The following is a 14,459-nucleotide window of genomic DNA, read 5'->3' as shown; positions in this document are numbered from 1 at the left end:
GACCAGCATTGCCCCGCGGTGCGGCAGGACCCCCCAGGGCTGCCAGCCCTCACCCCGGCACACTCGGGGGCCTGAACACAGAGACGAGAGGGGGGACAAGAAGCGGGTTTGAAGGTGAATTTTATTGGGAACGCCGGGGTTTCACGGGCGCAGACCCCTCGCACAAGCACAAGGCGAGGGGGGCTTCGGAGGTGAGTCAGAATCCACGTCCGCCTTAAAGCCAAGCTGCCCCCCACCCCCCCCCCGGGCTGCTGGACCCCCACCAGTGCAGAGGGACACAGCGGGACAAGCGTGGGATGCAGACAGGGACAGGTAAGACACGCATGGCACAAAGCGGAGCAGATGGCACGCGGAGGTGGCGCGTTGGCCTCGTCAGCAAAGCCTTGCTTCATCCACGGGCGCCCAGGCCCACCCCAGTGGCATCTCCCCAGCGTCTGAAAGGGCAGATGCTCCCTTTCCCCACAATTCAGGAATTGGGACTTTCTCCAGGAGGAAAAATGCAGGGAGAGGGGAAAAAAATAAAATAAAAAAAATCACCATTCCCCAAAGCACCAAAAAAAAAAAAAAGGGTGAGATAAAGGGGAAAGCGGTCAAAACAAGGACAGAAGGGAAAAAACCCAAAAGCTCAACGTCAAAACAAAAAACAAGCCAAAGTAACCATAAAGAAAAAAATATAGAAATACAATTGTACATCTTGGCGGCAAAGCTGTCAAACCAAGCGGGGAGGGGCACGGGTGCTGCCAGAGAGGGTCGGGTGGTTTGCAGGGTGGGAATGAGGAGGGGGACGTGGAGAACATCAATCGCTTTTTTTCCATAAAGAGGTGGGGTGCGGAGTTGAAGCAAAGCTGAAGAGGGATTGTCCTGCTCCGCCTGGCCGGTTCTCTCGGCATTTTGTTGACTCGGGGAAGGGGATCAGAGCAGTGAGGAGGGAAAGGTCCTGCTGCGTGGCGCCCCAGCACGGGGGGCATCAAGGGCTGAAAATCATTTACCCTGAAGCAGCTCGCAGGAACAGAATCACAGAACATCTCAAGGTGGAAGGGCCCTGGGGAGGCTCCTCGGTGTCCCCCCCGCCGCTCCCCGCTGGGGTGGTGGTGCCAAGCAGCCCCGCTCCCAGGCAGAGGGTCCCCAGCACCGCTCCAAACCGCGGGCTGCAAAAGCAGGGGGTAATGAATTTCAGGGACATCATCCTTCCTTGGGTGCGGGACCCTGAACGCTGGAAACGCACCCTGAAACCCAGACGTCCAGGGCATGAGTTTCAGGAAAGACATTTTTATAAGATTCAATTTAAAAAATAGATGCTTTTTTTTTTTTTGTAAAAAAGGTCATAGGCCAGGGTGTCTTCTAGTGACCCCTTCCCCACCACCCTAAATTTAGCCAGAAAAAAGCTAGCCCTTTTACCAAATCTGCTGGCCACATAGACATTCACACATTCATTGATTTAAAAATATATAATATATATGTATTGCGCACACACATACACACACACAAATATATATTAGAAAAGGAAAAAAAAAATCCCTCTGAAAACTCAGTTGATTAAAAAAATCCCAACAAAATCCACAGCGGTGCGTTTATCCCGTGATCATGTACAGTAGAAGACAGAAATCCCTTTTGCTCCCGTAGCTCCTGGCACAAGTGCCCAGGCTGGGAGCGTGAGGAAACACATCAGGTTTTCACAGTGGATTTGTTAGCGGAGAAGGAACTGCTCCTCCCTCCTCCCACACAGAAGGGCTTTAATTTATAGCAAGTTAGATTAAAACTAGGAAACATGTTACAAAGTCCATTATATATAGACATAAAATGTACAACTGTCAGCAGCCCCCGTGCGAGTCGCTGGGGTTTCGATCTCGGCTGACACCTCGGCGGGCAGATGGAGGGTTGGAAGGCGGTTTGGGACACGAGGGTGCAAGCACGGCCTCCGAAACGAACGGGTGTCACAGTGCGAGGTCTTACACGAGCTCCAGGTTGGAAGGAAGATGGAGCAACGTCTTCTCCCGGAGCCAGGGAAGGCGGAGGGCAGGGGCTGCGAGAGGCATTAGATGCCAGGAGAGAGGACGCGACCTCCCAGCCCAGGGCTGGAGGGGAGAGGGGCAGCGCCGGGGACCTGCTTGTCTCTTAGCCACCTTGCACCCGCGTGGGGAAGGAAGCGCTACGTGCCGGATGAAATCCCATGGGGAAAGCGTCAAGGTGGGCTCACTGAAAAAAATGCCTTTTTTCCCCCCCTTTTCAAGGGAGCGGTGCATTGATTGAGGGAAGGGGACACCCAGTCTAGTGCTGCCTCAGAAATCATTAAGATGACGAGCCAGGCATTAGAGCAGCCTCTGGTGTGAAGAGCAGCACGCCCAGGGAGCCCCACAGCCCCCTGAAAAGCTGCACAGGCTCCTGGGGGCAGAGAGCCAGGCACAAAGGGAAGGTGAGTGAGACCAGAGCCTGGGAAAGGGGCTTGGGGCAGGCAGGGGAGGAGAGTGGGGCAAGTGCAGCAGCATTTTTTCTCTCTGCCTACGCCAGGCAGCGAAGAAACACAAACCCCCTTGTGCCATGCACCAGGCTGCTGGGGAGGGGAGATGCCCTCTGGCACCCTCTGCCCTGGCCCAGCTCAGTGCCTGGGCACGGTCCCCTCCCCGGGAGGGATACGCTGGCGTGAGCAGGGAACTCCTGAGCCTTCAGTCTCCGTGGCTTAGTTGGAAAGGTGTTGGCTTCAAAAGGCTCATCGTGGGGGATTTCACTTACAGGGCAAAGAGAAAAGAGGTTGTGAGGCTGGAGGTGCCCACAGGTTGGGGAAGTGCGATTTGTGCAAACCACCATTAACTGGAGTCCTCATTCACTCTTCTGCGGGGAAGCCATGATGGAGGGGACTGCGTGAAGCCGTGAGGTTTGAGTTAGGAGTCTTCCCCGAGGATCTCTGTCACAAAGGAGGCCATGTCAGTCTCTTTGGTGTCGTGCAAGGTAAAGAAAGGGTGTTCCTGCCAACAAGACCGAAGACAACATTAGCTGACACACAAGGACAGATAAGCCCAAGAGCAGCCCCTGGGGGATGTCACACAGCTGGCGAGGTGGCCACCAACCTCCTCCCCAGGCTCCCACGGAGACCATCCTTCAGCTTAACTAACATTTTCAGGTTTGCTGTTTCCAGGTTTAACCCAGCGGGACAGCCCCCCTTGGCAGCTGTACCCCCTCATCTGAGCTCTGAACGCACCACCAGCAGGCAGGACAAAGGGAGGAAACACCCTGACCTTAACACCCATGAAATCAACACACGCCTCCACCTTAGAGACACTACACCCATCCCGCTCCGTGCCTGAAAAATCACCCACATGCCCTGTTGTCCCATTTCCCAAAGACCTGCTGGACCACTCATTTGACTTTCAAAATGTGGCAGGATAAACCCCAGTAGAAATGGCTCCACACTTACCATAAGTTCTAAATAGTTCATTCGTTCAGCAGGGTTCTTCCTTAAGCTGCAAGAAAAAAAAAACAGGGAGAGAAAGGCTGTAGGTTCCTTTTCTTTTGCTGTATGTGGTCTGTCACAGAGGATAGCCCCTGCCCAACCAACAGGACATCCCTCTCGTGGCAGCACCCATCCTTGGCCAAGCAGGTTTGAATCACCAGCAAAGTGCCAAGGCAGGTAACTGGGAAAGGACAACTCAGTGTTTTGCCACAAAAAGCAAAAGCCAAGCAGCTCATTGCAGCCCATCCTGTGCCGACCAGAACACATGGGGAGGAGAGGAGATGGTTTCCCACCACCTGGAGCGGGAGCCTTGCCTCGGTGGGCTCACCTCTGCCCAGCAGCTCCAAACAGCGCACAGAGGGCAGAGGAACCCTCCGAGGCGAGCAGCTACCCACAAAACCACAAATCAGCTTTCACCCAGAGGCACCCAGATGCTGCCAGGGGTTTGTTCTCGTTTCATCGCTGCTTTGCCAGAAACCACCGAAATTTCAGCAGCGGCAACAGCAAAAGGGGAAGAGAAACCTCTGCGCCTTCCAGCCAGCCCGGGTGAGTCAGGCCAAGAGCAAAACCAGTTTGGGCAGTGCTTCCTGCCATGGCCAAGCACTAGCCTCAGTACGGAGAGGTGGGGAGAAACAGGCTCCCGAAGGATGACAAATGCAGCCCCAGGCTTTGCCCCGACCCCCATGGATCAGGGCTGCCCTTTAGTCAGGCTGGGAGAAGCCACCAGTCCTTGCTGGAGACTCACCACTGTGCTGTGAAGTCCACAAACTCCTTGGAGAAGCGATCGGCAGGCAGCTGGGGTGAGGGCTCCTCCACCACTTGCTTGAGCTGTTGGAAGGGGGTCCCCCAGGACTCGTACGGGAAGCGAAGAATGGCCAGTTCGATCTGAGGATGGAGACGCGCTGACGTGAGACACTGGGACGAGAACGACCCTACACAGCCTGCTACCTCAGCCAGCTCAGATTCAAAATGAAAAACCTCTTTCCTTACAAACCATTTTCAATTTGGGTCATACCGCTTTTTTTTCTTTCCCTTTTTTTTTTTTTTTTTTTTTTTAAATATAAAGACCCATAGGCCAAAAATACTTCCTTTTGAGGCTGGCTCAGCATATTAATGCATTTACAGGAAGCCACCAAAGATATGTAAAATGGGATTATTTTAAAAGATAATAACAGCACACCGTTTCTGCACTGGCTTCCAAAGTGCTTTGCTCACCATAAGGAAGAATCTGGGCCTCAGGCTAGTACTGTGTGAGCTAGTCACACAAAAAAAATCCACAAACCCAAGAAAAACCAAGTGCTAGAACATCACTTATGAAGATCTTTGCTAAAACCACCTCAGTTACTGGGTCCTTCCCACAAGTCACCTCTGCTCCATCACCCATTCCAACAGGAAAAAGCCTGTCACAGCTCTCGGGCAGCCCCCTCATGCCAAGGGTCAGCTCCCACCTCGAAATGGGCAACAGAACCTCCGGACCTGCCTGGTGGGATGGGACAGGATGGGATGGGAGGAATAAAAAAAACTGGAAGGACAGAGCCAGATGCCCCTGCCTGCCTGTGGCTCAGGTCTGGGATGCTCAGCTCCTGCTGCCAGGAAACTGAATGAAGCCACCAGCCCAGAAAGGCCAGATCAGCCCTGCAGCTCCATGGCCCTAAAACTGGCTGGTCCAAAATCAATCAAAACAACACTACGACACAGGAAGCCAGCCCAGGAGAAAGACATTAGAGGGAATCAGGTCGGGGCTCTGTTCAGCTGCAGGCTGGCAGGCTTTCAGCAAGGTCCCCTCTCCCATCCAGCTTTGGAAAGGTTCAGACATTTCACCATTCACGCCGTCTCCCATCCCACAGCTTCCTGCACCTCGGGAGGAAAGCCGGAGCTGATTACATTTCCAGCCAGCCCGCCCAGCACTGGGACACGAAGGAGAGGGGCTCGGGTTTGGCACTGCGGACAAAACCAGCTGGGGAAGAAGGAATATTTGCCAAGAGATCTGCGTGGTGCGCACAAACGCAGGGATGCGGCGCCCAAAACAAAGGCCGCGTCTAACAGGGCGCAAGAAGAATTCCTGAAAATAATCTACCCAGAGAGAGACAGTCTCCTGGAAAGCGAGAGACATGTTCCCAGGCGGCACCCCCTTCGAGCCAACAGCTGGGATTTCCTTTGTCCTCTGGCGCCAGAAGATTGCAGCTGCTTTCTGCAAGATCCATTTCTTGCAGGAGGTAGATAAACCATCCTGAGCAGCTGTGATTTTGGAACTGAAAGTATTTCCCCTTCCTGTTGGCTGCTCTGAGCTACTCTGCAGGCAGGACTTGCTGCAAACCGTGCACAGCACCCCTCGCTGCAGCAGGGCAGGTTAACTCACCCCAATACTCCTGCACGGTTTTGCTAATGGGGAGGGGGGGGTGCATGCAGGAAGGCTGTGACCCAGCTGCAGCAAACCCTGCTCCACTGACTACCTCTCCAGCCAGTTCATGGGGAACTGGAGAGCAATTAAAAGCCAGACTCTAGGATGCCCTGCTAAGGCCACTATCATCCAGATATCGGTGACTGGAGCTATTTGGAGCTGGCATCGTACACAAGTAGCTCTGTGAAACCAAGCAGAGGGGTACAAAGGAACCACGTGGGAATAACAGGCCTTTACGTATCCCCCCAGGATCCATCAGGAACACACAAGAAGGTAAAGAAGGGGAAGAAGATGGATTATCCCCTGGCAAGGTCGCCAGCCAACTTGGCAAGAGCCACAGCAGCTGCGGCAACGCTGCCTGCACACCCTGGCTCACAGCTACCTGCCCTAGGGCGAGGACCCCTGTGTGCACAGGGCAGTGCCTCCACCCCACGCCCTGGGTAATTCATCTCGTGGCCTGAGCTATCACACTCAGAATTCAGCCCCATTTGGTGAGCATCCACCCAGGGATGAAGCCACCAGCTGCCACGGCTCACTGCCAGCACAGACCCCATCCCAACCCCAGGGCTGCAGGGTGCCAGTCACAGCCCTTGGTGTTACCATTGTGATCCCCAGGCTCCAGACATCCGACTTCACATTGTAGCCTTTCTGGTTCAGCTCAGGGTTTATTCTTTCCGGCTGTAAAAGCAAAATGGAAGATATTACAACGCTAGTTCGTTTTCCCAGTGCAAACCCCACAGAGCAAATCTCAGGCTCCTAACCCCAGGTTGGGCGTATTCCTCATGCTCATGTCCCCACAGAGGCAAGGTCTGAGGTTAAATCTAGCACAGGTGAAAGCCATGTCTTGCTCCACACAACTCACACAAACTCTCCCCTCCAGCTCCTGAGTGAAACTTGTACTATGCCTGCAGCACAATCCCTGCCCTGGGAGCACAAGCTACCCACACAGATGCCACAGATGGCAAGGGGAAATTCATACTGACTTGAGCATGAATTGAAATGATCCTGCCAAGCAAAGCCTCAGCGTTTTCGAGCCAACAAGGAGCAGCCCTTCCAACCACCGCAACCAGCACCAGCCAGTCTTTTACCCCTCCACAAATGGAAAGTGGCGGAGGAAGAATCTGCTGCAGGATTAACACACACAGCAGGGCTTACAGGGAGCCTAATCCCATCCTTGGAGGACTCTGTTGAGTCAGAAAGTCCAGAGCACTCTGAAGTGGTCTCTATCTCAGGGAAGACGTGAACCAAGACCGATTTCTAAGCAGCAGCTTCTTCGAGTCAAGGCTGAAGGCTGCCAGCTCCAGTCCCACACAAGCACTTACAGCCATGTACGGTTTGCAGCCAGCATCCATGGTCTTCGCAACAGAGTCCACCAAGTAGCCGCTGATCCCAAAGTCGCACATTTTTACATGTCCCTCCTTGTTGATCAGCACATTGGAAGGTTTCACGTCTAAGAGAGAGAACAGGAGAGGGCAGACCAAGCCTTTGCAGAGGTATCACAGAGCCGGAGACAAGAGGGACAACTCCCTGCCGACCTGGGAGGGGACCAGGCAGGCCCTAACACAGGGGTAGGGAGACAAAGCCCCCACCACTCTTATTTCAATAGAAGTTGTTCACAGATAAAACTATAACCATGCCCTCTGGGCAGAACAGGCTTCCGCTCTAACAAAGCAAGTTGAAAGGTTAAAATAAAACATTGAGGAGTTAACACCCAGCTCCTTAGGAGAGATTTATGCGCCCAATACAGCCTTAAAAGCCCTCCTCTACCCAGTTCTCCGAACAGCTTGTCTCATGTCCATCATGATCTGTCCACAGCTACACAAGCAACTATACCAGAATGAAGAGCAAGACCTGGGTGTTAAAATTCCCATCTGTGACTTGATAAGATCTCCTTCAGCCCTCATCTTGGCAGAACTACCCAGCCAGGAAGGCTTGGGGATTTTGTCCCCAAGAGCTGCCTTCGAGGCACCTCTGCACTCAGAGACAGAGATGCCCATAAAAATACGGGTAGTGAGGAATCCAGTTATTATAGCCAACCCTTCATCTGGAAAGGAGGAAGAGACCAACGTCATGCCAGCAGACGCATTAGGGATACATCTCAGGAACAGGCCTTGGGCATCTACATCTGTCCACCATGGTCCCAAGTACCATTAGACCCATTGTAGGCATCCCAGAGGGATACACCTCCTGGAAAGGAGTTGTCCCATAATTTATGTCAAGGCTAGATCTCCAGCAACATCATGCTAACCCCATCCAGCACCTACCTCTATGGATTACGGAAAGTTTACTGTGCAGATGCTCCAGAGCTCGTACAATCTGGGGACAGAGCAAAAGAGTACCCGTCAGCCACACACAGCACCAGCCTTCCACTGCAAACACACCGCACGTTTCCACACGCTGCAGGCCTCAACAGAGACCTCCAACAGGCTATGAGGATGCACAAAACCACATAAGAACCCAAGAGGCACTCACAGACACTGCCATTTTCCCCAAAATGTCTTCAGGGATGGTTTTCTTCTTCTCCAGTACTTTCTTGTAGAATTTATCTAGGGAGGTGTCCATCAGCTCCATGCAGATCCACACATCGCCCTGCAGATGGAGAGAAAGCAGTTGAGAGGAAATTCCCTGGAAATCCCCAGGAGCTGCAGGAAGCGGTGGGGATGGATGGACAAATGGACACTGCCCCTTCCACACAGGGCAAGCCAAAGTCCTTGCCACACAGCCACTGTTGGCCACACCGCCAGCACACAGGCTCTGCACTAGGTAGCGATGCACACAGATCTCCAGGTACCACCAGAACTACCTGTGATGGCCTCCCTTCGAGGGTCTACCCCGAAGTCAGTCCAGGCCACGGGCAATGTGCTTGGGCATCTGCCACAGAAGTGCGGAACAGGACCTGGCCAACACTGCCTGACAGAGGCAAGCCTTTGACTTAAGTCACGGCAGCACCTCAAACTGCCCAGCTGAGCTGAAGGCAGCAGAGGTGGTTTGGGACAGTTTAGTGCCTCCAGTGCAATCGCACAGGCCCTGGGTGCTGTGCAGCCCACCAGCCTTCCACTGGCTCAGTACCTCACGGAAGAGGGCTCCGTAGAAGGTGACTGTGTAGAAGCAGTCAACTGTCCTCATGGAGATGTCCAAGTCCATCAGTAGCCTCTTCTGCTCCTGAGTGTTCACAGTTGCTCGAATCCTCTGAGGCAAACAGGAAAGAAGAGGGGTTTGATGTAGGTGGGATAACACCATTATCCCTCAGCCTGACCCAGACCTGTGGTTCTGAGGCCACGGCAAGCACTTCATGCTTATTTTTCAGCCAGTAGCACCAGGAGATGCCCAGATGCCCTCTTCCAGGCAGCACCTGAATGAAGGACAAACGCTTGGCAAGCCCTGCAGCGGAAGCAGGATCAGACCAGCAGCCGGGACAGGCACTCTGACATCCACACCTTGCACTATCTAACTGCAGGCACCAAGCCTGGATTTCAAAGCCTGCTGATTAACCCCACAGTGCCCAGCCACCATCAGCACAAACCCTTCAACAGCCAAACCACAGCAGGAATACCGGAGGCTGCCGAACGGAGACAAGACTGTCCCCATTTTGCTGCAACCAGTGGAGCTCAGCAGAATTTCTCCACCCCCCTGGAACTGCACATCCTGATCTCCATCCCCTTCAGCCAGCAGCTGTCCTCACCTTCACGGCCATGATGGTGCCACTCTGCGCGTGCCGGACTTTCTCCACCACGCCGTAGGCCCCACGGCCCAGCTCTGAAATTGCCACCAGGTCATCAGCTTCCACCTCAAAGTTCTTTAGGGAGAGAGATAAAAAAAAAAAAAAAAAAAAAAAAAAAAGATACAAGCACGCTTAACAAGGACATCAGCAGAGGTCCAACGCTTGCAGCTCGCTCATGCAGAGCATTTCCAAACAATGGTACCTACAGGATTCCACCAGCTCCTGTATGTACCAGAGGCACCACGCTTGGAGGAGATGGGTATAGTCTTGCTCTGTTGAACCAAAGCCCAAACCCTCTCATCCCTACTCGCCAGGGCTCATTTAGTTCCCCCTGTAGAGCTAGAGATCAGGACTTTCATCCTTTAAGCCAGGGCACACTGCCACTGGAAAGGGTACCAAAGGTTGATGCCTCTGCCGGCCCGGGATTACCCACACCAGGGTATTTCTGCTGTTGCTGAGCTACTTGCAGGATTTTAACAGCTCCCGTGCCAATACGGGGAGCCTCTGCCACAGCTCCAAATCCCCATGCACAGCCAGGGATCCCCCACCTCACCCTGCACCCAGGAAATCATCAGTCACAAACACACCTACGTGTCTAATAACACCTCTGCCTGTGCAAAGCCTCCCAGGTGAACCCAGCAACTCAATTCCCTATTATTAGGGAGTTCAAACGGATTTTGCCTACTTTTGATACTTTCTCCCACCATCAGAAAGCAGCCAGCAAGGTAAAATGTGAGTTAGCACCAATGAAAGAGCTCAGGTGAGTGCAACTATGCAAGTCTCACTTCAAACTGGAAAAAACCCATGGCCAGTGCTCAGACAAGTGAGTGCCCCATGCAGCAGGGAGCACAACCCACACACAAGTTTCCCTAAAGACGCGTTACCCTGTCATTGCCTGCTCTGCTGGGCCGGGCACAAACTGAGTGAGTGAGACACGGGCTATTTTTGGATGCTGTGTTCATCGCTCCTAATAAGTCACAGGCCTTCTTTTAGCCAGGCTTTATCCAACCTCCAGTTTTCCTCCGGTCTCAGGGAACTAAAATAATACCAGGATGCCAAATTACCCCAGTAGCCACAAAGGCAGTGAGGGTGGGAAACGCGCAAGGCGCAGTGCCGGATACCGTGCCTGCGAGCGACGCCCAGAGCAGAGAGGAAACAGCCTCTGGCATTACGGAGCCAAGCTAGGCGATGTGGCTGCTGGGCTCCTGGCCAGCAAGCTCCCCTCGGCGCTGGCCACAGCATGGCGAGCAGCAACCAGCTCCGCCGGACCTTGCCGCCAGCCCCGGCTCCGTTTATTCAAGCCAGATGTGCCTGGCAGGCGGCCGAGGCGGGGAGCAAGGGAGGTCTGCGCTTGAGCTCAGCGCTGAGCTATGTGCTGCCCAGCACAGGAAGGTGCCGGCCCTTTCCTGGGCAGGACACTGGATCCAGAAATGAGGACAGCAGGGCTAAGGGGGACATGTCTGACCCCCCACCCTGCCGCCCCGGGCAGCTGGCAGAGGAGCAGTGCAGGCTCACAGCTCCTGCGGGGGCCTCCAGGAAGGATCTGGTGGTGCTTTTCAGGACACGTGTTCTGCACTCGTTCCAGGTTATTGTTGGGTGGGTTTTTTTTTTCCTGGCATTTACCCTAAGGCTTCCCCAGAAGCTGGCAGTTCCCAGCACACGCCAGGAACCAGCAGTGCCCTGCCCAGCAACAAGAGGCGATGCACCGACAAAGCCAGCGCTCCCCTCCCCTGGCGATGGGATGCACGGCATCGCCTGCATGGATCCGATGGACATGAGGTCATCGTCCACCCCCGTGGCTTAAAGCTGGCCTCATGCCCAAGCCCTCTTCCTCCATGATGCCACTCCAAAACACCTGGACCAGACCCCTCCTGCAAACACCGGAGCAGGCAAGGAAGCGAGTCTACAGAGCTTTTCCCAAGCACTACCCTTGCACACACCGTGCCCAGGCTGTTACAGAAAGCATCTCTCCCCAGGCTATTAATAACACACAACACGATGGCCAGAAAATGGCACAGGCAGCAGGATTATTCCCTGGACCCAGCCAAAGCTTCCCCTCCTCTCCCCTAACTCTAAAACCTTGCACCAAGGGGCCCAGATCCCACCAGCCAAGCCACCTCCCAGCCTGGAAGGTAAGCAGCTAGATATAGGGCTGATCCAACACATGGTATTTTTAGCTCGCTTGCAAACAGCCTTCTGCAGCCCCAGGAGAGCCCGTAACAAGAGAATGAAATAAAAGAGACACAGTGGCTATTTCTAGCAGTGTTTTTCATCAGGTCACTAGGAAAGGCTTTGGAGAGCTGGAGAGAAGCTTTGTGCCCAGCTTCTCCTGGGCCATGGGCAGCAACAGAGCCCTGCAGAGTCAGGACAAAGGGGACTTTGGGGCAGCCAGAGAGTGTGGTGAGGCCACACTGATTTAGGGCAGATGGGCTGGGTCCATCCCTTCAGACTGAGGTGGCTGGTGGGGCTGTCAAGGGACCACTGTGACCTCCCACTATGGACAAAACCAAACACCTAGCCTTTGATGCCACCCACCTGCCTTGCAAGTGCACGGGCTCAGAGACACCTTGCAGGCAGGGTGACATGCTCAGCTCCCCAGCAGTCACTGCTCTAAATACACACAGATGCTCCATTGCTTCACAGGGAAAACATCCTGCTGTGGGATGTTTCATCCCTGCAAAGATGCATCCCATGAGGCGGCACAGGAGGACACTGTCCTTCTCACAGGGTGCTACGAGATCCCAAGATCTGACCTAACAGGTTGTCAGGCATGATCCATAAAGCTCTCCATGCATGGGGCAAACCAAATTGGAAGCAAGCAAAAAAGAAAACACATTGACACGTACTTTATCTCCAATGGTAATGAACGCTCTGGAGTCCAAGTTCCTCGGGGGCCTGCAAGAAAAGAGAAGAGTCAGGAGAAAGCCCAGCTCCATTAACCCCCTTGGCCAGAGCCAGGTTTCATGTTCCTTCAAGCACTTTCAGCCGCTGCTTTCCACCATGCCTTGTTGTCGTGGGTTCAAACCAGCCCCCTCCAAACACCCACAAATGCTTTCATCGTGCCAGTGACACCTCAACCCCACACCCACCAGGCAGTCGCTGCAGGCAGGCAGCAAGAATCCCAAACAGCCAGATAGGTGAGACATGCATCAATCCAACAGGCTACGAAACCATCCCTGCTCAGGAGATGAGCCCAGGGAACCGAGACCGACAGGATGACATGTTTCTGTGGCAGAGCAGCTCAGCTGTCATGTTTTGACAGGCAGGTGTTGTAACAGGACAGCCACGTAGCCCGAAACACACACACCGAGGGAACTACAGGTAATTCCTCCCCCGTGAGTCATTTGTGTACACTCGCAGGCCTGTTTCAGGCAGCGTGGCAGGCAGAGCAGGCAGCACTTCAGTGTCACGCTTTGCACAACACTGTGCAGGCTCAAGTCTTCCTTTATGGCTTTTTTTCTTCCTCGCTGCCCATTTCCCATTACAGGCAGCACGGTACTTTTAGAACCGGCATGAGCGTTTTGTCCCTCATGCCTCACTTCTCTGTTCTCCCCATCCCCTAGGACCATCTAAGAGCGGAGACTGCCCAACTGGTTTAACCTCTCAATTCCCATCAGAGCCACACAGCAACCTCCAGCTTCAAGGAAGTACTTCAGGCTCACAGAAAAGTATTTGCACTGCACAAATATTTGCACTGGAGCCTGAAAAGCACAGAGAAAAAGAGTTGTGGACTCTGGGCATGCAAACACCCCACAAACTCTGGCGTGATGCCTTCTCTAGGGGAAATTCAAACACCAATAGGGGAGACACAGATGCAGCTGTGGGAGGAGGAGACGGCTGTTGCATGCAGGGCTCTGCATGTGCGTGCTGGCTGCACAGCATTAACGGGGGAGTTCCCCCAGCTCCTCCTCTGGCAGATCTGCCCTCTCTACCTGGGAGTTTTGGTAGTGGTACTTCCCCTTCAGAGATTTCACTGCTCTCTGGAACAGGTTTCTGGAGCAAGCAAGGCTCAGCAGTGGAGATGCAGCCCAAAGTGTTTTGGAGAAGCACCACGGAAGAGGAATTTTAGCCGTCTGCTCTTTGTCAAACTAAGCGCCGCTACCCTGGGCTCTGCCCTGCAGCAGCCACATGAAGCAAACAGGGCAGAGAGAAATTCCAATGCCCTGAGATCCTGCTGGGTGCAGGCCCTCAGCACCAAGCAACACAACCTAAGATGCCTGCATCCTCCTCGCACCAAGGTCAGGAGCTGCAAACAACTCAAACTGGCCCTGACACACAGGTCAGGGGGAGGATGCCCAGTCACGCAAAGCATCCCCCAACCCTTGCTCCCCTGCTCCCACCATGGTCCAGCTGCCACCACCCCTTCTCTTCCCTCGCACGAAAAAAAACCAACCTTCCACTCCTCTTCCCTTGGGCAGATTTGCTCTCTCCACCATGTCTTTGCCCTTTGGCATCAGCACAGCCATGGCAGAAAGACCAAAGTCTCCCACCAGTCTCTAAGCCTTTGCCTTTCAGCCAAAAATCAAACAAATAAAAAAAGGTATCTCCCAGAAAGCCACGCACTGTGCATGGAATTGCACACACGTGCGTGCAGACACTTCTCATCACCGACAAGCCAGAGCTTAAGAAAAAAATTAACTATGCTGATTCTGTGAAGTCTCCCCTCGAGACAGCGCTGAATCCAGCTCCGGAGAAGTACCGGTTGGCTTTAAGCAGCAAAGATGCTTACGTTGTGTTGGCAACGGGCTGTTTGATGGGGACACATGTTATCCTCAGGTCCCGTTTCTTCTTGCTTTTCACTGGAAGAGAAGATGCACATGTTAGGGTTAGGGTTACAACTGGCATTTTTACTTTTCTTCCTTCAAGCATCCTCTTGCCTGCAGTCGTCA

The 14,459-nt window shown here is 53.7% G+C and overlaps 1 protein-coding gene across 3 annotated transcripts in view; it reads right to left on the bottom strand.

Annotated features, from left to right (window-relative positions):
* Positions 1-1,435: 1,435 nt before the first annotated feature.
* Positions 1,436-14,459, bottom strand: part of MAP2K3 (mitogen-activated protein kinase kinase 3) — a 32,614-nt gene continuing 19,590 nt past the window's right edge. For all 3 annotated transcript variants that reach the window (XM_055709067.1, XM_055709068.1, XM_027800359.2), the window contains exons 3-13: positions 14,300-14,369; positions 12,417-12,465; positions 9,532-9,645; positions 8,919-9,038; positions 8,322-8,438; positions 8,114-8,165; positions 7,172-7,299; positions 6,450-6,527; positions 4,194-4,333; positions 3,413-3,458; positions 1,436-2,963 (exon numbers count right to left, since the gene is read on the bottom strand). In XM_055709067.1, coding sequence (XP_055565042.1) covers positions 2,880-2,963; positions 3,413-3,458; positions 4,194-4,333; positions 6,450-6,527; positions 7,172-7,299; positions 8,114-8,165; positions 8,322-8,438; positions 8,919-9,038; positions 9,532-9,645; positions 12,417-12,465; positions 14,300-14,369 — 998 coding nt within the window. In that variant the 3' untranslated portion in view covers positions 1,436-2,879. The remainder of the gene's footprint in view (positions 2,964-3,412; positions 3,459-4,193; positions 4,334-6,449; positions 6,528-7,171; positions 7,300-8,113; positions 8,166-8,321; positions 8,439-8,918; positions 9,039-9,531; positions 9,646-12,416; positions 12,466-14,299; positions 14,370-14,459) is intronic.

Source organism: Falco cherrug, chromosome 4 (genome assembly GCF_023634085.1).
Source record: "Falco cherrug isolate bFalChe1 chromosome 4, bFalChe1.pri, whole genome shotgun sequence".
In the NCBI taxonomy this organism is placed as follows: Eukaryota; Metazoa; Chordata; class Aves; order Falconiformes; family Falconidae; genus Falco; species Falco cherrug.
Note: the sequence above shows the minus strand (reverse complement) of the source record. Positions and strands in the feature narration are given on the sequence as shown.